Source organism: Nipponia nippon, unplaced genomic scaffold (assembly GCF_047370975.1).
Source record: "Nipponia nippon isolate SJK-2023a ecotype South Korea unplaced genomic scaffold, ASM4737097v1 scaffold_8, whole genome shotgun sequence".
Classification (NCBI taxonomy): Eukaryota; Metazoa; Chordata; class Aves; order Pelecaniformes; family Threskiornithidae; genus Nipponia; species Nipponia nippon.
Genome location: NW_028262402.1, coordinates 13,746,530 through 13,768,788, shown reverse-complemented (window position 1 = coordinate 13,768,788; position 22,259 = coordinate 13,746,530). Strand labels below are relative to the sequence as shown.

The 22,259-nt window shown below is 41.4% G+C and overlaps 1 protein-coding gene across 1 annotated transcript; it reads left to right on the top strand.

Annotated features, from left to right (window-relative positions):
- The first annotated feature begins 10,469 nt into the window (after positions 1 to 10,469).
- Positions 10,470 to 18,375, top strand: SRP19 (signal recognition particle 19). The gene is made up of 5 exons (XM_087742362.1): positions 10,470 to 10,579; positions 11,635 to 11,710; positions 12,738 to 12,809; positions 14,003 to 14,114; positions 15,195 to 18,375. Exons 1-5 carry the CDS (start codon positions 10,536 to 10,538, stop codon positions 15,326 to 15,328), a joined length of 438 nt encoding a protein of 145 aa, XP_087598488.1. The 5' UTR covers positions 10,470 to 10,535; the 3' UTR covers positions 15,329 to 18,375.
- The last annotated feature ends 3,884 nt before the right edge of the window (positions 18,376 to 22,259 follow it).

Sequence of the window (22,259 nt, the reverse complement as noted above, 5' to 3'; positions counted from 1 at the left end):
GGACATTTTTTTATGTCAAGACAAAACCAAGAAAAGCAAGGAGCTAAGGAAACCAAGACTCATTTTACTGTTCTTCTGGGAGGCACTGCCTTTCTTTCTACACATTTTGGTAGAACTTTTGTGACTGGTGCTCAGACATTTAGTTGTCCTTGAATTAGCTTACCATATCCAGAATATATCAAACTTGTACTTAAAAATCAGTTTATACTGAAAATACACTCATAAAGCTCATTTCAGACTGGCTTATAGCTTTGTCCTCTTGATGCAGAAATGTGACCTCCCCACAAATTCTAATTAATTCACTTTTTAAAATGTACTTTAGTTTTAGTTTCTTGCAGCGTGCCACAGTTAAGGTTATTGCTCAATTTCTGTGGAAGGTCTTCTGACTAAATATTGCAAACTTTAAAGGGGAATTAATCTATTTCTATTTTTCATGTGCAGTCTCTATCAGAATATTTTCCCCTGAAAGCTTAAAGATAATTCTCAAAACTCTGTCAGAGATGACAGCTTAAAAACTGAAAGCCTTCCCAGGATTTCCTGATGAGACTGGAATGTTGTTTCAAGCAGGATTTGGCTGCAGAATACAAGTACAGTTTACGCTATAAACTTCAGTAAGCAACAGTACTGTTCAGCATAGGCTAATATCTTTGGTGGCTTTGGCAAGTTAGTTGCTGTGTCTTGGGTAAAGGGGGAGGGAAAGAAAAGTGACAATTTCAGAGAGTCTCGGCCATGTTGTCCCAGAGATGTACTTTTGTATCTTCCCCAGTAAATTGCATAAGCTGCACAGGAGAGAACATTTTGTCCACAAATTAATGAGGTTTTATTTTGAAAGTATACCAGTATACCATGAATTGCAAAACTTTTGTCTGATAATCTGACAGCTGAATTCTTTGATGGTCACTTTGGAGTACTTCCGAACTGTCTATCCTCCCATCCCCCTTAACAGAAATTGAGATTACCAAGAAGAAAACAGTGTGTTCGCTTCTTCATTCTTCTTAGGATAAAGATCCGTATTATTTATAGAATCAACAGCATGCACTGTTGAAAGTTTTCTTCTGTCCATGCTCCAGCTGTGAAACCTGGCACTCATCTGACCCTTCAGTGGACCAGCTCGCCTCTTACCTAGCAGAACTGATGACCAGAGTAAGATTAGTGCTGCATTTAGTATGCTGAATTTGCTCAGTGCAGAGTTGGACAAGTGCCGCCTGAGCCAGCAGAAAAGCAAATAAACAGCTAGGGCTGGTAGAAAGAGGTTGGGATAGTTTCCTTTATGGGTGGTCAGGGAGTTGGATCAAGCCATTACAGGCAATTTTAAGCCAATATACCAGGTTTCAGATACGTTCCTCACCCTTTTTGAGAGCAAAAACAAATTAAAGTTGGGGGTTTTTTTCACTTTTAACTACTGTTCACTCTGAAATTCTGCCTAATGGCCCCTAGCACTTTGCATTTAAATACAGTATATTCAGATTAAGTCCCTTATCCTGGAAATTCTGATAACTAACTTCAGAAGTGCTACATAAGTCTATAGTTCTTGTGGGGCTTGTGGAAAAGAAGTATTTCTTCATTGAAAATACCCAAAGAACAATTTTTTTTTTTTTTACCATATGTAAACTTCTGGGCGACAACTTTTAAATTTGCAATATTAAATTCAGTGCAGTAAATCCTTCCCGTAAAAAGATATATTGCAACTAGTTGTTTTCTAGAAGAGGCTTGAAGAGGGAGACGACATATCCCTTTCCTAATGAAGACAGTACTACTTGCAGGGATGATCTGGAACATGTGGTGGACTCTTACAAGCCTTTCCATTCTCTTGTTACTAGATGCCTCCCAAACTGTCTTTTCTCATCCAGCTTTCATTAAATAGCATGAACAGCCATAAGGGTATCACTAACAATCATGTGTAGACCTCCACCTAAACCTAACTTCATATACCTACTGTAATGCCTTGCAAAGTCTCATCCACCTGTCTGACAGCTTTGTTCTTGATGGGATGTGTGATTCGGGTGAAGCTGCGAATCAGAAGTGAAGCGTCAGTTAATATGAAGCATGACTTTCTCCACATGCTTAAAACTTCGACGACCTTCGTAATACCAAATTACCCAAATGTATTCACTGTCTGGTTCCACAGCCATCTCCTTTGCACTTTTTAAGTATAACGAGAAGGGATGTCTGCACTTTTTTATTTTCATTTCAGATCACATATAGAAATAACATTCCTGCTTCATAGTCTCTTATATGCAGAATAACAGATTGTATCTATAGATGTGCTTATAGAGAATGTTAATGTAGTTAAGGTTTTTAGTCAGAATGGTAAGTTAATTGGTTACGTGTTGTGTTTGGTTACATATTGGAAGTGCAAGGGAATTTGCTGTGGTGCTGAAGAGCTTAAGAGTTCACAACAGTAATTAATGTAGGTGTAATGTAGGGAATTTGCGATGCCAACGTGAATATAGAGTATGTATTTAATACACAGGTTTCCTGCTGTCAACTTTCAGTTTACCAGATGTGCTGTTTCCTTACTCTAAGTCTGGGTAATGCCTCCCTAGTATAGTTTTGCAGATAACCTTTCTTAGGAAATTTCCACATAGTTACAGGCTTATGTATTTATGCATTTCTGCCACTTCAAGATTTCAAGAAATTATTGCTGTTCATGAAAGCATCCTTCGCTTCAGTGGCTGTGGAATTGCAATTAGGGTATCAGGCAGATGTAGAGGGTAGCTTGTTCACTTCTGTTCAGACCTCAAGCCATACATACAAACAGTATCCCTAATGCCCTACTTTTTGGTGGGATTTAATATGCATAAAGCTTGTGCTAGTTCTCTGCAAGTAATTAAATTGTTGTCCTCTGAGATCAGATGCATTTTCCCACCTGTAAATGTTGTTTCTCTTGAACAAACTCAGCCCACAATTATCTTTCCTTCAGTTTTGTTGTTTGCTTCTGCCTGAGATGCATTACTGTTTATATCCTAACTCTGTAATTCTTTCTTCAACTACTCTAATGTATTTTGTTTCACAGTATACTAATTCTGAATTTAGTCTTGCTATGCATAATTTATTTATTACTTGCAGTGTTATATAAAATTTCCTCCTGATTGCACCTTGTCAGAGTGGAATTGTTTTCTTGGCTACTACTGCAAGTTAGGTGTCTGTTTGCTGTATTAGAAATATGATTTCATTTAAAAAGGAAGTTGCTGTTAAGACACTTCAGCAATGACTCAGCATATCAGAACAAATGCTCTAAAAAACCATGCAGTTTCATTTTGGTGGTAGTCACATTTCAGATAAACAAGAAGTGGAAAAAAGCTGAGAGACATGTGGCTCACCAGTAGAGATCTCTGTTCTCTAACATGTTTCATTTTAGAACGAACTGCACAAAACAAAATCTAGTTGCAACACAGTGTAATTCCATAAGCTCTCTGTTACTTACAAGAGGTTCACAAGAAGGCTTATTTCATTATGGCTCATAAGCACAGCAGAGACTCGGTTAATTCCATTCTTTTCCATAATGAATGCGTTCTTTAGTCCCTGATTAGACTATTAAGGGACCTAGATTGATTAATTCCCAACACACAAACATGTATTCATATGTACATTCATATTTTGCACTCTTAGGTTCACTTTAGGCTTTGACATAGTTAGAAGCATTTAAACTAAAAAAAAAAGGCACTGTTGCTGAGTTACTAAGATCCTTTGTTTTCTAGTATTTGTAGTGCTCTGTTCGTAGTTGAGAAGATGAGTTCTAATTTCAGGACTGATTAGCTGGTACCTTATTTTTGAAGTGTCCTAGAGAAAGATGCACTTAAGTCTTTATTTATATGCAGAAAAGGAAATTCCAGTGGTAGTAATTTAAACATTTTTATTCAGGATAAAGAAAAAGCATTGTTACTATCACCTGCAGTTTAAAGTCAGTAGGGATCACGAAAACAAGGAGATTTTGAGTGATTACATTTAATACAAATGAAGGTAGATTATGCCTAGTTCTGTCCGTCCTTCTAACAATCCTCTGTACGAAAAGCATATTGTTTGGGGCAGGGGGGAAAGGCAGTTTGGATACACCGTAACACAGAATTCAGATTTGCTTGTGCATCTTACCTAGATTATTGGAAAGGTCTGTGGTGGCACACATTTAGAGTGGAAGTAGCTATGGAAGAGCAGGAAGGTAGATGTAAAAATTAAGCTATAATATGAATGGTGAGAAAACTCCCATTTTTTAATCTTTTTTATCATTATTATGCCATTGTGTGATGAAAGGGAGTTGGCATCTTTTTTTTCTTACTATAATTGAGCAGTTGAACAACTGTGATGGATTATTTTACACTTTTAAGTGGTTTAAGTAATTTGGAATTCTTACAAACAGAAATCCCTTAGCTTAAGTGAAAGCTATGAATTCAGTGCAAATATTGTATTATTGTCACACACAGATGCTTGATGGCTCCTTTTGATCTTACAAACTGACTGCACATAGCTGTGACTTTACACAGCTGACAGCTGTTGTACAAGGCTAAAACAGAAGGCCAAAGGAAGATTGGGTGTAAAACTGAGATCTGTACTTAAGAGACATAGTCTTTGCAAATATGAAGGAATGAGAGATGGGTATAAAATCCCTATTTTTCTATTTCCATTTTTCCAGTTTTGTTGCCAGCTAAATGGGGATTTGGATAGAATCTTGGCAATGTGGTGCCTGACGGTCTCCCCTGTATCTCAGTGAAATACTGTATATATTGTCTGCTGTGCTTTCTAAATTAATTCATGTAAGTCAAGGCTTGGGTCTACGTGACATAATCCAAAAGACTTTTAGGTCTGAACAGCATACAAGTCAGGATGACTGTTTCAAGGCCACTCTGTCAGCTGCTCTTGTGGTGCAGCACTTACACAGATTGAAACAAGTAAGCCTAATGTGGCTTTAGAACATCCCACGTGCCTTAAAAAGGCATGAACATCCCCAAGATGACAGAAAAGATGAACAGATGACAGAAAGACAGGCTTTCGAGATAGTTTATAGGCCTCTGCCATTGAGATGAACAAAAGCGATGCTTCTGCTAATACAGAATGTTGTCTCTGTAGGACAGGCATGAGGTAGTGCCTCTCCAGAAAACACGTATGCAAAAGACAGGATTTGGGATTGTTAAGACTGAACGAACTGGGGTAGTCTATGGATTTAAAATAACCAATTCTTTGGGGAAAGTGCTGTATACAGTCTTTTTAAAGTGGCATATACCAAGAACGGTATGGTTAATTCTGGATGTTGAAGTTTCATGGCAAGTAAATACCAGTTTTATGAAACTAAACGAAGGACAGCATTATTTTCTCTCTCCTCTATGCTGTTGGAAGTTCTCTGTTGGACAGACCTAGCTTATACCTGTCTGTTACTTCCACCTTAAAGTCACATTTCATGAAGTATGTTTTCGTTCTGAACAGTTTCTTTTTTTTTTCCCCAGCTTCTATATTTTATTTAAAAAGATATTTTTTGAATCCTTGCTTATAAAGATTGTGGAGAAAATACTTCTCAGCTTGCCCCCTTCTCTTCAACGTCTGTTGAACCAACCAAGATTTCACTCTACGTCCCCTTTCTTTGTTCTGCGTTTTATCTGCAGTCCGTTACAGAGCTGTTTCACCAATCTAGCTGAAAATATACCTCCTCTCAAATGACTTCACTAGTCCAATTATTATATAGGCATTTCTAGCATGTTTAGTCTAGGCGGTGTAACATCAGGTTAGAGAAAACTGAACATGCAAGCTAGGTCTGAATAAGCTGGCATCTGTACACAACACTTCCAGTAAAATACAGAGGAACTGAGTTGCCTCAAACCATCTACATTTTCTTGGGCTCCCAGTTCTATTAGGGTATCTGCATTTATTTGAGGTGAAAGGTACCAGCCTGTATCGCAAACGCTTTGAATTTGTTTCACACTTGTACAGGGCTCTTGCTGCTGGGTTGTTTTTTGGGGGTTTTTTTTGCTATTTTACTTCCCCAGACACCCTTAACAGTAAAAATAGAGTCTGACTAAGGACACCTGACTTGCTGCTGACAGCGCATGCAGTGAGGGAATTCTCTGCTTGAGATGCCTGCAGTGCAGTGCTCATTCCCCCCCGCTTCCCCTTCCCCTGCAGCTACCGCAAATGGAATAACCTCACCAAGTTACACACAGCTTCCAGAGACCCGTATCCCTGCTGCTAACCAAAGGCATTAGCTGCAATCTTGAAATTTTGCTGCAGACCTACATGAGTCCTATCCTCACCCGCAATTACACCTTCTCTCCATATTTCTTTAAGGCGTTTAAAAGCTGTCAGGTTTTGATTGCTTCATCATTCAATTTCTGATGTCAGGGACAGCAGATATTTGGGAAGCGCATGTAGCTACAATGTGCCTGAGCTACTGTGCTTTGTGACCTACTTCTGTCTCTGAATTCCTCAGGCTAGAAATACGCAGAATTCAAGTCTGAAATGTATTTCTCATGGCACTAGAACAAATGCAGTAACTGGGTGCCATATACTCAATGAAGTCATTCTACAGTGATGATGGGGATTACATTGACGTGTCTGTACCCAGCGCTTCATTTTAGGCATGTTAGTTTCACAATATTGTGAATTCTAGCACCAGGAAATGAGATTGGTATGTAATAATAGCATCTGCAGAAGACATGCTTCCCCTGTTGTGGTCAGTCATGTATGCCATATGATTGAATCTGTAACTCCACAAACTCCACTTCCAACAATTTTTCAATTATTTTTTTCCATCTGAAAGGGATGTGGAAAATAATTTTTGTCATTGCCACAAATACTGATACAGGCTATGTAGCTTTTGTGCTGTTACAGTAAGTTTAAATATTGTTTTAAAAGAGAAGCCATTAATCTAATATGTTGGTATTAAAAAGCTGTATGAATTCAAAGGAAAAAACATGCAATTCTCAAATATAACAACATTTAAAAATACACAAAAGCTTTCTCAGTGTCCTGATTTAAGTGGAAAGACTGAGAGCAATTTTAATATGCAATGGTGGTACTGTGCCACTCACGAACTGCAGCTGTGTTCGATGCCTTCTTTAATGTAACGTCAGAGCAGCGCTTTCTCACACTGACGTCCAATGGTAGCCCCTTTTGCACCAGAAATTGCTTTACAACGTAACTGAGAAACTAAAAACATTGCAGAAAATCTAAGGGAGGTGAGGGGGAAACAGTGTGAAGAAGTAAATTTTTAATATTTGTTCATGAAGTTTTAGCCTATTTTTGATGTAATTGTATATGAAGCTGTGGTAATACCAAATAACTATTTCTTAGCATTTTTTCCTAAAAGCATTAGATTGTTCTTCAATTTAAACTCTGCTAGAGCACTGTCCTTCAGAGAGAGATATATGTTTATATCCCTCTGGTGGGTTCAAGCCTATGTGTCCCAGAAGGAAAGGGCTATGCATGTTATTTGACAAAACCAAACAGCAATAAGCTTAATTTGTAACTTGTTTTAGTGATGACCATGTTTCATGCAATGGTCAAATCGTAAGTATGCCCTGCATACTGAACGCCTGCATGGAGACAGAGCTAACATAATGAAAACTAGTCTGTCCACAGTTCCCATTTTCTGTACAGTCATGGAGGATTAAATGGTGTAAACAGTTGTTGAAGCTTTTTTTTAGCTTTAAGCCCCCTTTCTCCCCAGTCACAGGGACGGGGCCCATAGCCCAGTGTTTGGGAAGCACAACCCCACCACTGTGGGATCCAGTTGCCAGGCAGGGTGAGTGCAGGTGAAACGCCTGTAGGCCAAGGCTACAAAGGCTGCTGACCTGCCCACCTCCCTCCTTCCCTCCCCTACAGCCTGCCTCTGTCTTGCTGAATGCAGGTGACAGCAGCTGACAGAACTCAGTTGACAGAACTTCTGCCACTGTGGCTGATGCACAGATTAAGCATTGAAAACCTGGACAAGCAGACAACAACCACCAAGGTAATGGCAGCTCTAAGACTTTTTAGGTGGGGGGGATCTCAATGGAAAATCATTTAATAGGCACACAAGTGCGTGTATGCAATGGAGATTTAAAAGAAAAACATTGCGTAAAGAAACAACAACATCCATTACCAAGCTAGTGTTAACAAGATGAGAACATTTTGTTGTTGTGCAACAAAAAATATCTAAGTAATTATTTTTAATAGATTACCTCTTAGAGAGGTACACTTAACTCTGTATCGGCCAGCTCGATGGTACTTGGGAGATAACCCTCCAAAAATCTGTCTTTAGCACTGCAGAACTATCGTATCAAAAGCTTCCTGCATAACTTGACACACCTCGTTTACACAACCTTTTGTTTTTAGCTGAGGAACTTGCTGAGTCATGTTTGTGAGGTGCTGTCAAATCGCTGCCTTGCTACCGGACAGCTGCAGTCACATTTTTGAAAGCTGCTACTACTGAGGCCACACAGTTGTACTGTTCGTATTTTCTGAAGTACTTTGTGCAGCATATTCACTTCTGACATAATGAAAGCAAAGACAGAAGACAATAAAACTGCCCATCATTCAAAAGACTCAATAGACAAATAACTTGTTAATAGTGCCGAATGCCACCCTGACTCTTTCTGAAGCTTCTCCGTAACTCTTAATTCTTCCAAGTTTTCATGAACTGTACTTGCAGTTCTTCCCTGGGAGTACCACTGTGTTTCACTGGGTCTCAGCACCCTCCTCTTCAGTATTTCATTGTGGGGAGGTGGATGCTTTGGTGAAGCAGAAAAAAAAAAATACAAGAACATGGATAAATATTGAATACCTTCAGTTCTTTTCCTGGTACATAGCTGCTGCATGAAGTTTAACTGGTGAGTGTAACAGTGCACAAAATATGCCCTGTGAATTTCACAGAGTGACTGAAAGGTTGAGGCTGGCAGGGACCACTGGAGGTCGTCTGGTCCAATTCCCAGCTCAAGTAGGGTCACCTAGAGCCAGTTGCCCAGGACCATTCCAGACATCTTTGGAGTATCTCCAAGGAGGGAGACTCTACCACCTCCCTGGGCAACCTGTGCCAGTGCCTGGTCACCCTCACAGTGAAAAAGTGCTTCCTGATGTTTGGGAGGAACCTCCTGTGTTTCAGTGTCTGCCCATTGCCTCTGCTCCTGGCACTGGGCACCACTGAAAAGAGCCTGGCTCCATCCTCTTTGCAGCCTCCCTGCAGGCATTTATATACATCGATGAGATCCCCCCTGAGCCTTCTGTTCTCCAGGCTGAACAGTCCCAGCTCTCTCAGCCTTTCCTTTTGCTGGACTCTCTCCAGTATGTCCATGTCTGTCTTGTAGTGGGCAGCCCAGAACTGGACCCAGCACTCCAGGTGTGGCCTCACCAGTGCTGAGTAAGGGGGAAGGATCACCTTTCTCAAACAGCTGCCAACACTCCTCCTAACGCAGCCGACGACACCATTGGCCTCCTTTGCTGCATGGGCATGTTGCTGGCTCATGTTCCACTTGGTGTCAACCAGGACCCTCAGTTCCTGTTCTGCCAAGCTGCTTTCCATCCAAGCAGCCCCCAGCATGTCCTGGTACCTGGGATTGTTTCTCCCCAGGTGCAGGACTTTGCACTTCCCCTTGCTGAACTGCATGAGGTTCCTGTCAGCCCATTTCTCCTGCCTGTCCAGGTCCCTCTGGATGGCAGCAGGACCCTCTGGTGTATCAGTGCTTCCTCCCAGTTTGATGTCATCAGCAAACTTGCTGAGGGTGCACTCTGCCCCGTCATCCAGATCATTAATGAAGATGTGAAACGGTATGGGACCCAGCATTGACCCGAGGCACACTGCTACTTACTGCCCTCCAACTAGACTTAGTGCCACTGATCACCTCCCTCGGGGCTCATCTTTTATTAGCACTTGTACTCGATTCAGGGTACGTATCGCCACTGCTGCACTCTCCTACAACCAGCAAGATGGCACACCTTGCAGGCTGCCAGGCAGAGCTGGTGGCGGCTGCCAGGCCTCCCACCGTTTTCTCTCTGCTAAGTACTGCGCAAGGCACGGAAGGGGAACAGCGCTCTCCAGCCTGCAGTGTCACCTTCTGGTCATTTGTGGTTTATGAGAGACATCAGTCACTCTGCCAGCTTGACTGGAACCTTTGCTCGCCCTCCACGTTTCACCCTGGATGCGGCCTCTCTCGGTTGGCACAGGCGGCCCAGCCCGGCGGTGCGGCCTACGCCCCCGCAGCTGCGGCGAGCTACCACACTGATTTCTCAGTACTGGATCGTTCTCGCACAGCGTTCCCGGCATCGACCGAAGAGTTCCTGCTTTCACAGGCCGGGACGCCGCTGAGCTCGTGTCCCAACACGGCCTGCCCCGGGACCCCTCCCCCGCCGCCCGCCGCGGCCTCCCCTCCCGGCCCGCCCCCCGCTCCCACCGCAAACGCGCATGCGCGGCCCAGCGGCGCAGACGTTGCGCCTCCTTACAGGGTGATGCGCTTTACAGACAGCACCGCCGGCCAATGGGATTTCAGAAGCGGGAGGGCGGGGGCGGGATTTCCTGGCGGAGGGGAAGAGGGGCGAGGCTGGTGCAGGTCGGCGCCGCTGGTGCTGCCGTTATCATGGCCGCCGCCGCCACCGCCACGTCTCCGGCTGATAAGGAGAGGTAACGCGGGCCGTGCCCTCCCAGCAGCGGCGTGCCCAGCTGCTGCCCTCCTGTCGGAGGCTGCCGCACCTTTCTCTGGAGCGGGGCGCGGCCGGCGGCGCGCTGGGGCCGCGGCCGGCGGTGAGGGGGCGGGCGGCCCGGGTGGCGAAGGGATCTTGTATTTAGGGGAAAATATCAGTGAAAAGGTATTTAGGAGGAGAAGAGGAATGAGGTGACTGAGGGTAGTTTTAGAGGCAGCAAGAGATGTTTCCTGGGAGGCAGGAGGGATCAGCGATCCGTGTCAGTCTCCAGCTCCCCGAACGTTAGTCTGCTCCAGATTATTTGCTCACTTTCTGCTTCCCTGTTTTCTTATGCTGTCGTAGCTCCTTACTCAGAGGCAGGCGCTCTTCAGCCTCTCCTTGTAGGCCTCAGCTAGTTGGGCTTTTATTGTCTATGAAGAATTATTAAGGGTTCTGTCACCCTTGTCCCCTATATGTGCTTGACAGGTTTAAATCTGTTGGAAAATCTTAAGTTTTTAAGCATAGTTTTTCAGAGGCTTCATAACTTATGCAAATCTGAGTTTTTCTGTGTGTGAATAGGAAAAAGAAGTTCTGTAGCAAAAAAAAAACCAAACCCCTTGCTTCTTGCTTTTATCAAGAACTTAGTGAGCAATTAGCGTACTAAAACCTTTTCAGGAAACCTTCTTTAATTCTTTCAGGGAAAGGTGTATCTTTCCTTCTAGGTTTCAAGGGTTTAAGAAGTGGGTTAAAACACTCTCTTTTAACCTTCTTTTCTTCTCAATATAAATAGCACTGTCCTTCGTATGCACCGTGGCCCAAAAAGTGGTATCACGCAAGGAACATTTCAGCCAAATGGTTATGCAGTGTCCTGGATAACTCAAAATGGGGTTCTGCAACATCTTACTAATTGGTCTAGGGAAAACAAATGGTTGTTCTAAGCTGCTGTGGGAACTTCTGTGTTGTAGCCGTGAGATTTATTTTTTGTTTTACTAGGAAAATATTGCATAAACAGTTAAGGAGTTGATGTTACTTAAACTCACTGTTTTCTCTTTTTAGATTCATCTGCATTTATCCAGCATATTTGAATAACAAGAAGACAATAGCAGAAGGAAGAAGGATACCTATAGACAAAGTAATTTTGTGGGTGGCGGGGAAATACGGTGTTTTGTTTTGCTATGCAGTAGTGTGTAGAGAGTTGGAAAATAAATCTCAAAGCTGTTACCTTTCCTATCCCCCATGGGAAGTAGCTCTGTAACTGGAAAGTACAGTGTATTTGAAGATAACCTAGTGTCAGCATGTGAATTTGGTAGAAGAGCACTGGGTTTAAGTGTCTGCTTTCCTGTGAGCAGCACCTTTGGCAAGCAGGTGAAGTATTGAGAAGCTTAATGCACTCAACCTCCTGCATAAGTAGTTTGCCAAATTTGAAAGCGATGCAGAAAAGAACAGCTAGCTAATGATTGTTTGATTGTGACTGACTATATGTGCCTATATTCTGTGCCCTGTCCCCTTTGCTGCTGTTAAAGATAGAACTTAAGAGTGCATGTGGCACATAGACTTGGTAGTTGTCATTGCTTTTAATCTGTGCAGAAATAATTATTGATCATCTCACTCCTTTGTAATGTTTTTAACAAGCAGTGGTGGGAATATAAAGGGCTTTTCTCACTGCTTAGTGTTGGGGTTTTCTTCTTACAATAGTTAAAGTCTTTCTTGAGCATGCAAGTTGCCAGTGAAAGATCTATGTATGGGAGGAATCTGCTGCCCTGTGCCTAGGAAGTTTCTATTCTTTTCTCCTTCAGTCCTTGCTATAAGTTTGTTGTTGCTGATTCATGGCTTTTGGTCTTTTTGTAAATATAATAAATGTTATCTCATTTCAATTATTTTTCCTAAGTGATTCTTGTACTTGCTCCTGTCCTAATTAATTTTCTCATCTGTTTCCTGTTTTACTGATATCTTATATCTTCTTTTCTTTTTTTATGTTTTCTAAACCGTAGGAGTGCTCACAAATGACTTCTACAGTAGATTTGTCATTATTTGAAGTACCTTCTCTTTCCCCATCTGCCTTTTTTAGTTATAGAGTATACGGTGGGAAACTGCTAACTGTTGCTGTATTGGTAGTTCATCATTGAAAAATAATTAACTGTAACACATTGTTTCAACAGGCTGTTGAAAATCCCACATCTACAGAAATCCAAGATGTATGTGCAGCAGTTGGATTCAATGTGCTATTAGAGGTAATTAAAACAAACAAACAAAAAAAACACAAAAAACACCCCCACAAACTTGGTACGTGTCTCTGTTCTTCTTTCATTATATCTTTTCTTACAGACAGGCTAAATTACAATTGAGATGTTTTTATTATCAGCCAAGGTATTTGCTTGCTTTGAGTAATAACTGACCAAGCTGCTGAAGTAAATGTTGGAAAACTGTATGCAAGGCAGGAATAACCCGGATCTCTGAGACAATGCCACTTTTTAAGCTTGCAAAGAGATTACTTTTATTTAAATATCCTTCTGAGAAGACTATCCTAGATGCTTAAAAATGTGTCAGAACAAAAGCTAATTTTGCAAGCTGCCACTCTGCATATTAAGCTTTTAAAAAAGGCATATTTTTAATGAACGGTGATTACCTTTTGGAATGACTGTCCTGTAGGAATAGGATTCTGATGCTCTAAATCTTCAGGGTCCTTTGGAGTCACGTTTTAGCCAGAGAATGTTAATTTTTTATTGCAGTACCTGCTTGGCCTTTAAATAGTTTAAGTTGGTTACTTTTTTGTTAGGGAATGAGTCTGGATTTCTAGAGAGGTAACTTTTTGCAATTCATTTTCTGAAATAATTATTAATTTAAAATACTGTTGGATTTTCTATCGCTTCTGTACTAAAGGAAGTCCTCATCTAAGAGTGTGACTGGTATCCAAAAACCAGTACAGCATCACTTTGCTTTTCAGAAGGAGTCACATATATTCCTGTTAGTGCACACTAGCCTGTGAAATAGCCAGTACCAGTAAGAAACCTGTAATGTTTTAACAAGAATGAAGGCTATCAGTACCCAAAGGCCTCAGACTGTGACCTCCTGACATACTGTCTCTAGGTGTCCAGAAGGGTTTGTGGCTGTGGAGATGAAACAAAACCTGTGTCACTGCAGCCCAGACTGGTGGGGAAGTAGAAGAGTCCCCGTAGTAGGTTACTCACTAAATTGTTCTGTACCAGTAGCTGGTTGCAGTAGTGCTTCCAAAAAAGTTATGCTGTCGCTTTGGATACTACTGCAATGGCTAAAATGGTGGGTGGCACTGTTGGAGAGCTACAGTTATGGTTTGCATCTGTTCAGAAGAATTCCAGGCTGCTATGACTTAGATTGATTGCCTGACAAATTTTGCAGAAAATTATTCCAGTACTTAGGATAATAAGTTCCTCCTTGTGTATGACAGAAAAATAAGATGTATCCTAGAGAGTGGAACAGAGACATGCAGTACAGAGGCAGAGTACGAATCCAGCTCAAACAAGATGATGGCAACCCATGTTTACCTCAGTTTCCAACACGTGAGTAGAGTACCTGGGTTAGGCACTTTATCTGTTACTAAAACAGAAAGACTTTGATTATTCTGTTATGTTACCATCTTGTTTAATTAGTTTTACTGTTACAAATTTTACAACTTCACGTAAATCAGTTTACGTGTGTAAGTCAGCCAAATCAAGTTGATGTGTGAGCATTGAGTGGAGTTTGTAAAATGCTGTTGTCTTTAATCCTGCTGATTCTTCAGCACTTGGATTGGAGGGGGTTGTGAAGAGTGTTGTGTGATTGCTATGTTGAGCAAAGCAGCCGTTCAGTTTTGGCTTACTCTTTTGTTGACAGTCAAAACAGAGAATTTAGCCATTGTAATATCAAAACCTACCTTTTTCTTAGGTTACATGCATCAGCTAGCCATCAGCATGAGTGCCAAATTGATAAACTACAATACTGACTTCAGTTTTCTGCTGGCTGTTTTCATAAATTAACAATGGAGCTTTAACTTTAACTCCCTTTAACTGATTAACAAGAATAGCTCATCTTGAAGGACAAGTAGTTTAGTCTTTTGCATTTTTCCTGATGAGTAGTCAGTGTGTAAAAGGGAAGCAAATATATATCTGAAGAAGCATGTATCTTAAGGAAAGAGCAAGAAGAACACTGAATGTAGAGTAGCGTAAGAGTGCTGTTGGTCAGAAGGAGATGATTTAAAGCCATATTCCTGCTGGAAGACAGCAGTACCTTTTTAAAAATGCTTGCAGCTTTTGCCGGTCGTTCTGTCCCAGGTATTTTAGGCCATTAAAAGGTGAAGGGAAAGAGTAACAGGAAGGATGTGGATACTTTGGAGATTGTCAGGTTATGTCCCAGTTCCAGTGTGCTGTGACATTTATCAGTCCTGCACTTTTTTTAGAATTAAAAAAAAAAAAGGTTGGTAAGAGTTTTTCACTAATCTCTAGCTACACAGGGGAAGGAAGCAGAACTCCTAGGCTTTATATCTAGTTTAACATAAATCTGTTAAAGTGGGATTAAAAGTGGGACTGAAGTTTCTGATTTTGAAAATGATGCAAATGTTCTTAACATAGTAGGTATGCATTGATCTCTCCCTGTATTTTTAGGTAAATCAGTGATGCTGTATGCTGCAGAAACCATTCCCAAACTGAAAACAAGAACCCAAAAGATGGGAGGTAGCGATCAAAGTCTTCAGCAAGGAGAGGGAGGCAAGAAGGGTAAAGGGAAGAAAAAGAAATGAGCTGACATCTGGAATAATTGTTACATCCCATAGTTGTACTTAGGACAAATATGAATGGACACATTACTTGCTGCAACTTTGAAGTGAAAGATACAAGCAAGAAATAAACAGGTGAAACTGAATAGAACTGCCTGCTTTTCTTGGAACTGGAATGCATGTCGCTGCCTCGCATCTGTGTAACAATAAATCTGTCTTTACACACAACCTGCAAGTCTGAAGCTAGCACCCACTTTTAAAAGTGGAAGAGCATAAGCCAGTGGGGTGGGTGGGAGAATTATTCTTTCCAGAAGAAATATGCAGCTTTTGATAAATAAATAAATACTCTTATGCAGACTAGATATCCGAATACTGGTTGCCTTAGTAAACCATTTCTCTATGCTAGTGAAGTGATTGTCTTAATTTTGGAGAGTCTTTGTCACTAAAAGAAAAATGTAAATCAGTAAAGTTATTGCTCTGTGACCTTCCCTTGCTAATAATCTTTCACAACTGTCAAGTGTACTAATAAAGGTGACATGTTAATTTTAAAAAATGTGATTTTATAGAATACTTTTCCAAAAGTGTTAATTTTTCCTCCACAGCCTGTTGAAAAGAACTCGGTGACAAGTATTGTAAGGATAATATTGTAAAATTTTAAGATAATTTGAAAAAAATAGCTCCCTTTTGTGTCTTGTATAATATGGGATACTGTATTATCCTATTTTGGGTAGTTGTTTGAGAGCTTAGGAAATACAGCTTTATTTTCTACCTGTCAAATACTATTTCAGATGGCTGAGGCTTGCAATAACTTAAAATATTTATTTTTTTTATGTAGTCCACAGACAGGGACAGAAAGTTATTTGGAGAAGATGAGTTGGTCAGAGCAGCTGTCCAGTGGCAAGACTCCTTCGAAGTAATTAAGAAAAGTACTGTTCAAGTTAAATGAGGGATGGTTTAGTATAAGGAGACTGAAAAAGAAGCAGCAGAACCTGTTTTGCATTTAAAAACAAAAATCCTGCATGAGTTTTCCAGTCCTTACTGTATGAAAACAAAGTCAGTTGAATGCTTTCTCAGATGACAGCTAGAAGCAAGGTATCAGGTTATTTTTGATAATGTTTTCTGTGGCAATATTCTCTTCCAGGGTTTGTCTGGTTTGTCTATCAGGTGTGCTATTCTGTGGCATCACTTTTTTCCCTTTTTAAAGATAAACAGCATTCAAAATGTTTCTAGACATTTAATGAGTATTCTGAAGTAATGAAACTTTAGATGAAGTTCCTGATGATATCCCTGCTCAAGTTACTTGTGCTTGTAGTTTTGAGTTTTCTTATGTTCTCATATTTCTTGTTCCACTCAATTGCATCTTTTTCAAATAGATGGTGAGCTGCCACTGCCCCATGCACTACTGGTGCCTACTGGCATCGACGTCAACTGCATAGAGCCCTGGACTTGTGAATAGTTCAAAGTCAATTGTATTTCCTCTCTGTAATCCTTTGCAAGCGTGGTTCTTGTATTGCGTTGTTTAATGAAGGAGGAGGATGCGTTCTCGTTCTCACTGCAGTTGTACCAAATCCAAAAGCTGCCGTGACAGAGTTCCTTAGGCCGAGCGCCGTACCAGTGTGGGAGTAGCAGTATGTAGGCTCTCTAAAACAGAATGGCTTAGGAGGAGAAGTCCTGTGGTCCAAGGCTGTAGTTGACCACGGTCGTACAAATGTCTTCAGGTTTTTTTCTGCTGATACAACAGTTTACACAAGTTACCTTTGGAGTGTCTGGCCTTGAAAACACGCATTTTGAGAAGTTAATTAAATGGAATCTGTGTGAGTTGATGGAATGCCGTGGGGTAGGAACAGCAGGAGCAGGTGCTATCTGAAAGGTTTTTTTGTTACAGAAAACAACTGGACGTGGTCAGAGGTGGTTAGTTACATCCACTCTGTAGAGTTAGGGAAGTGCTACAGGTTAGTATATGAGGAAAAATATCAAGTGAGGTATGCGAGCAAGAGTAGAAGATACACCTGTGATCTAAAAGACCGTAACTGCCCACAGGCTGTGGGGCTCGAGTTATTCCTGGCTTTTCCTGAGTGCTGAGTAACTTTTCTGAAACTTCATTTAAAGTGAGAGCTCTCTGAAAATTAGTTGGTACAAGGTAACTCGGCTCCGTGATGTTAAGTGGAGGGGAGTGACTCCAGCCAAGTCATGATCATGTTATGCTGAAGTATTTTAAATCAGAGCTTTAGACCACAGACAGCTGAAAAATATGGAGGTTAAGTCTCATAGGATATCAGTTTACAGTGGCCAGAAATTAAATATCTTAAGAACTTGTCTGTGCTGTGGTATGCATGTGGAGAAGAAAGAATCTTAGTTGCATTGCTTACCAAAATTTCCCAATCAAAGAACCCAAAACAGTAAACCTATTTTAAAGGGTAAGGATCTTACAAAAAAGACTGAGAAGATTTCTGAAAAGAGTCACATTGAGCTCAAATATATAAAACTGTGATTTAATAAAATTAACAAATCTTCATGGTATTTTGGGTAAAGCTGACTCTTTTTAAGCAAATTACGCAGTGCTAGGACATCAGATGATTACTACCATTAGGGAGTTGAAGTCTGATTCCCCCAACCCCTGCCTGCTTATCCACCCATCTCTGAGCTCAGCATTTTGCTTTTTTTGATTTCTGTCTGGCTTTAGAGTAAGTACACTATGTGAGCGATATTTGTTCCTAAATTGGATATCAGAAAGTTAAACACAACTCCCCCTTTCCTGCCAGGGTTAAGCTTACAAACCAGACTTGCATTTCTTTATTTCCTGCTTTTTAATAAACTGGGTTCCTTAAAAGGATTAAAAACAAGCGGGTCAGGATGGTAAGTCAGGTTCGTCTGCAGGTCTTTCCCCCTTCTTCTGCACCCTTCCCCTCTCCCCTTCACCCCTTCGGTTCCCCTCAGGGAGCAGGGAAGATGGTTAGAGGCCCTTGCGGGACGGGGAGTGGAGACAAGGCTGCTGTGAAAACATAGAAGTACTGCAACTGTTGGTCTCAATGCTATCAATAAAAAAATATTTTTTTTGAGGGGAAAAACGGGCTGATAATGGATGTCTCCTTATTTCACCTGTCTCGCTTTTACAGTTTTCAGTGAGAATTCGCTTAAGTAGCATTGTTACTAAAAAGACGCTGTGGTTTCCTGTAGGTGGCAACATTAACAAAGACATGCATCGCTGAGTGGGAATTTACTCTGCATCTAAGATGTGAGGAATATGGATATTGAGATAGTGTCCCTCCAGAAGATACTAGTCTAGCTAATTAAAAATATATACTTGTTATTTTCCTATACTGTTTTTTGGGTACCTAGACAAAAATTAAACATTGGAAATGGACATGTGAGCTCAGAATCCTTATAACAATCCTTACAATGATGATTTCTGTGTCAGCACCGGATGGGAACATGGACACTGGGCCTTAAGCAGATCTGAAGAGGCAGGCAAACAACAAAGGGATGACTAAAAATGAAAATTCAGCACTGTTGTGAGGTAGATGCTTTATTATCGATCTATATTTTAGATGTTTGTTCTTTCAGATGTATGGAAGAGAGCATGTAGCTGCTGCAGCAGAAGCACAGGCACCATTATTCAGTTCTTAATGTAAAGAAAGTGAGTTTCAGAAGGTTCTTTTGAAATGTGTTTTAACTTGGGAAGTGACAATAATGTATGACCATATGTAGTTCTCCATCTTCGTCCATGAAGTAAATTTCTCAAAGACCAGGTCTGCAGAAAATAGCTGTTCTTAAAAAACTTGCCTGTGTGGATATCCTGTTCCTTGTGTGCGCTTAGTGGTTAGAGCCTGTCGTGGTTTAACCCCAGCCAGCCACTAAGCACCACGCAGCCGCTCGCTCACTCCCCCCCGGTGGGATGGGGGAGAGAATCGGAAGAGTAAAAGTGAGAAAACTCGTGGGTTGCGATAAAGACAATTTAATAGGTAAAGCAAAAGCTGTGCGCACAAGCAAAGCAAAGCGAGGAATTCATTCACTGCTTCCCATCGGCAGGCAGGTGTTCAGCCACCCCCAGGAAAGCAGGGCTCCATCACGCGTAACGGTTACTTGGGAAGACAAACGCCATCACTCCAAACGTCCCCCCCTTCCTTCTTCTTCCCCCAGTTTATATACTGAGCATGACGTCCTATGGTATGGCATAGCCCTTGGGCCAGTCTGGGTCAGCCCCCCTGGCTGTGCCCCCTCCCAGCTTCTTGTGCACCTGGCAGAGCAGGGGAAACTGAGAAGTCTGTCTAGTGTAAGCACGACTTAGCAACAACTAAAACAACAGTGCGTTATCAACATTATTCTCATCCTAAATCCAAAACACAGCACTATGCTAGCTACTAGGAAGAAAATTAACTCTATCCCAGCTGAAACCATGACAGAGCCCTTGAGCCAGAACTCCCTTTTGGGGCACATATGTGTCTGGAATGTTTGTATGTGCTGTACTGCGAGCATGGGAGATGGTGTGGCTCCCTTGCTTCCTTCTCTCTCTCTGTAGCTGCAGATGTAGCTGTGTTGGCATGGCACGGCATGGCATAGAATAGACTGGAATAGAGCAGAGTAGAGCAGTTCAGTTGGAAGGGACCTACAACGATCAACTGGTCCAACTGCCTGACCACTTCAGGGCTGACCAAAAGTTAAACCAAATTATTAAGAGCATTGTCCAGAACACTGGCAGGCCTGGGGCGTTGACCGCCTTCCTAGGAAGCCTGTGCCAGCGTGTGACCACCCTCTCAGTAAAGAAATGTTTCCTCATTTCCAGTCTGATCCTCCCCTGTTGTAGCTTTGAGCCATTCCCATGAATCCTGTCACTGGATACCAGTTATTTGCTTCTTCCTGTTACAGACTGGCCTTTAAGGGGTTATTTAACCTCTTAGGATAAAATAACCTCACTTTTCAAAGAGTTTTTTTTTTCCCCCTAAAGAAAAAAGACTTAATACAAATACTCTCTTCATCTATTGCTTTATAACTTTTAAGCCCATCGAGTCATTTGGTTAACATGACAAAAAGATTAGAGGGCTCGAAGATAGTAAGTTCCCACAAGCCATGAAGCTAAGTGGTCAAATTAGGAGGTAAGACTACGGTAATGCATCATCCAGTGAAGAAACTTTCTATGCCCCAGATGGGACAAGAAGAGGCAAGGAGAATGAGTGTTTATCCTTTTTTTTTTGGTTGGCAATTTGCTCCGAGCAAGCTGCATTTAATCTGCTGGGCTGCCTTTTGCTAAAGGCCCCGCAAAGACAAGAGAATTGAGTGTACGGTAGTGGCTGGTGCAAGGGAGATGGGAGGAAACTGACCATCAGTGGTAGCATGGGACCTGGGGGAGAGCAGGGGAAACTCCGAGTAGGAACTGAGCAGCCTGCGCTGTAATGCTGTTTCTTACGAAACAGTACGTGTGTCTTTTTTTTTTTTTCCCTCTATCAAGCTTTGAGTTGTGTTTTTTTTTTTAGGTTTTTTTTTGTTTGTTTTGTTTTTGTTTTTGTTTTTGTTTTTTGCCAGATAGATAGCAGAACTTAGACATATCTAATTGAAGGCTTTAAGAATTCTCCCCCTGCAAGGGTATAATAATACAAAATGGTAGGTGTATAAAGTGTTATTTGTTTTGTGGAATTCCATAGCCTCCGCAAAGGCGTCAACTACATGTCCTTCCAAAAAAAAAAATAAGATGCTGAACTCAAAGAAAGAAGTGCATCATCAATTATTTTTACTTGACTAATTCATGTGGTCATCTGAGGAGTTTTTGCTCTGGAATACCTTAATGTTTTATGTACCAGTAGGAAATCTATTCTTCAGAAAGCTATGTCAGTGGGGTGGTACAACCAGGGACCCCCTCCCTTAGCGATCCGAGGTTGTTATTCCTCAAGTGCTCTTTCATTCCATCACGCTGGACGTAGAAGTTCTCTGGAAACACAGGACTGGTGCTCACTATATTTGCACGTTGTCACGTAAACACGCAGTTTACAGGAAATACTGACAGTCTCTCATGACCTACAAGAATTTGTGATTTCATTTTTTTTAAAACTCTGTTCTTCCTCCTTTGCATAAGGAAGTTATTGTTGGTTGAGTTTGAAATGGGCGTGGGAGGTGACCAAGGAATTAATTGTAACAGATTTGTGTTGACTCTCAGGCTATTTAAACAGAGGTGACAAGACCGGAATGCAAACCCAAGACACTTTCTTAAATTTGTCAAATTAAAAAAAAGTTGTGAGGGTTTGACCTGACAAATAGTAGTCACACATTCCACTGTTTACAAGGATTTCTATTCTTAGTTAACTATCTTGCTTTGGCTTGCAGAATTCGGTTTCATTTTAGTATCACAAGTGGTGATGTTATCATCGTGGGTTTTTAAAAATATTTTTCTGAACTCATTTTCCTTTGTGCTGAGTTTGGAAATGTGTAGGACAAAGCAGAATAAACGTCCTACTTACTGTGGCAGCAGGAAGAACTGTAAGTGTAACCCCCCCCCGCCTGCCAATAACTATGCAGCATTATTTGTTTAGGTCATTTCTGGAACACGAGAAAATCAATGGGCAAGGAAAAAACTTTGAAATCCCTGTAGTTCACCATTTTTCCTCTCTCTTGTTTCTGAAGAACGCTAAACCTTGCTGATTCCTGAGGCAAGCAAGGCTATGAAGTCCGGAAAGCTGCGCTGCGCAGGCAGCTGCTGGCGGTGCTCGCTGTTGAGAACAGATCTGTATTACAAACTCCTCTGTTAAGGCCTGATGCTCTCTAACAGCTCGGTTGCACCCTGAGATCCAGTCATGGAGCACAAGTACTTCCTTCAGGCTTTTGGAGAGGTTTCTACTAGTTCCACAGTAATGAAGTTTGGGTAAAAAAAGCTAATATCCTGTAAAGACCTTCCGCCTTCTTAAAGTAATTGGGTTTTCAGTGTTGAGGTATAGGGTTCTTAAGAAATACTGAGGCATCATACCAG

Coding starts and splice junctions, on each gene's coding strand:
- SRP19 (XM_087742362.1), top strand. CDS start 10,536: ATGGCCGCCGCCGCCACCGCCACGTCTCCGGCTGATAAGGAGAG. Junction 10,580..11,634: donor TCTCCGGCTGATAAGGAGAG/GTAACGCGGGCC, acceptor TTCTCTTTTTAG/ATTCATCTGCATTTATCCAG. Junction 14,115..15,194: donor TTTACCTCAGTTTCCAACAC/GTGAGTAGAGTA, acceptor CTGTATTTTTAG/GTAAATCAGTGATGCTGTAT.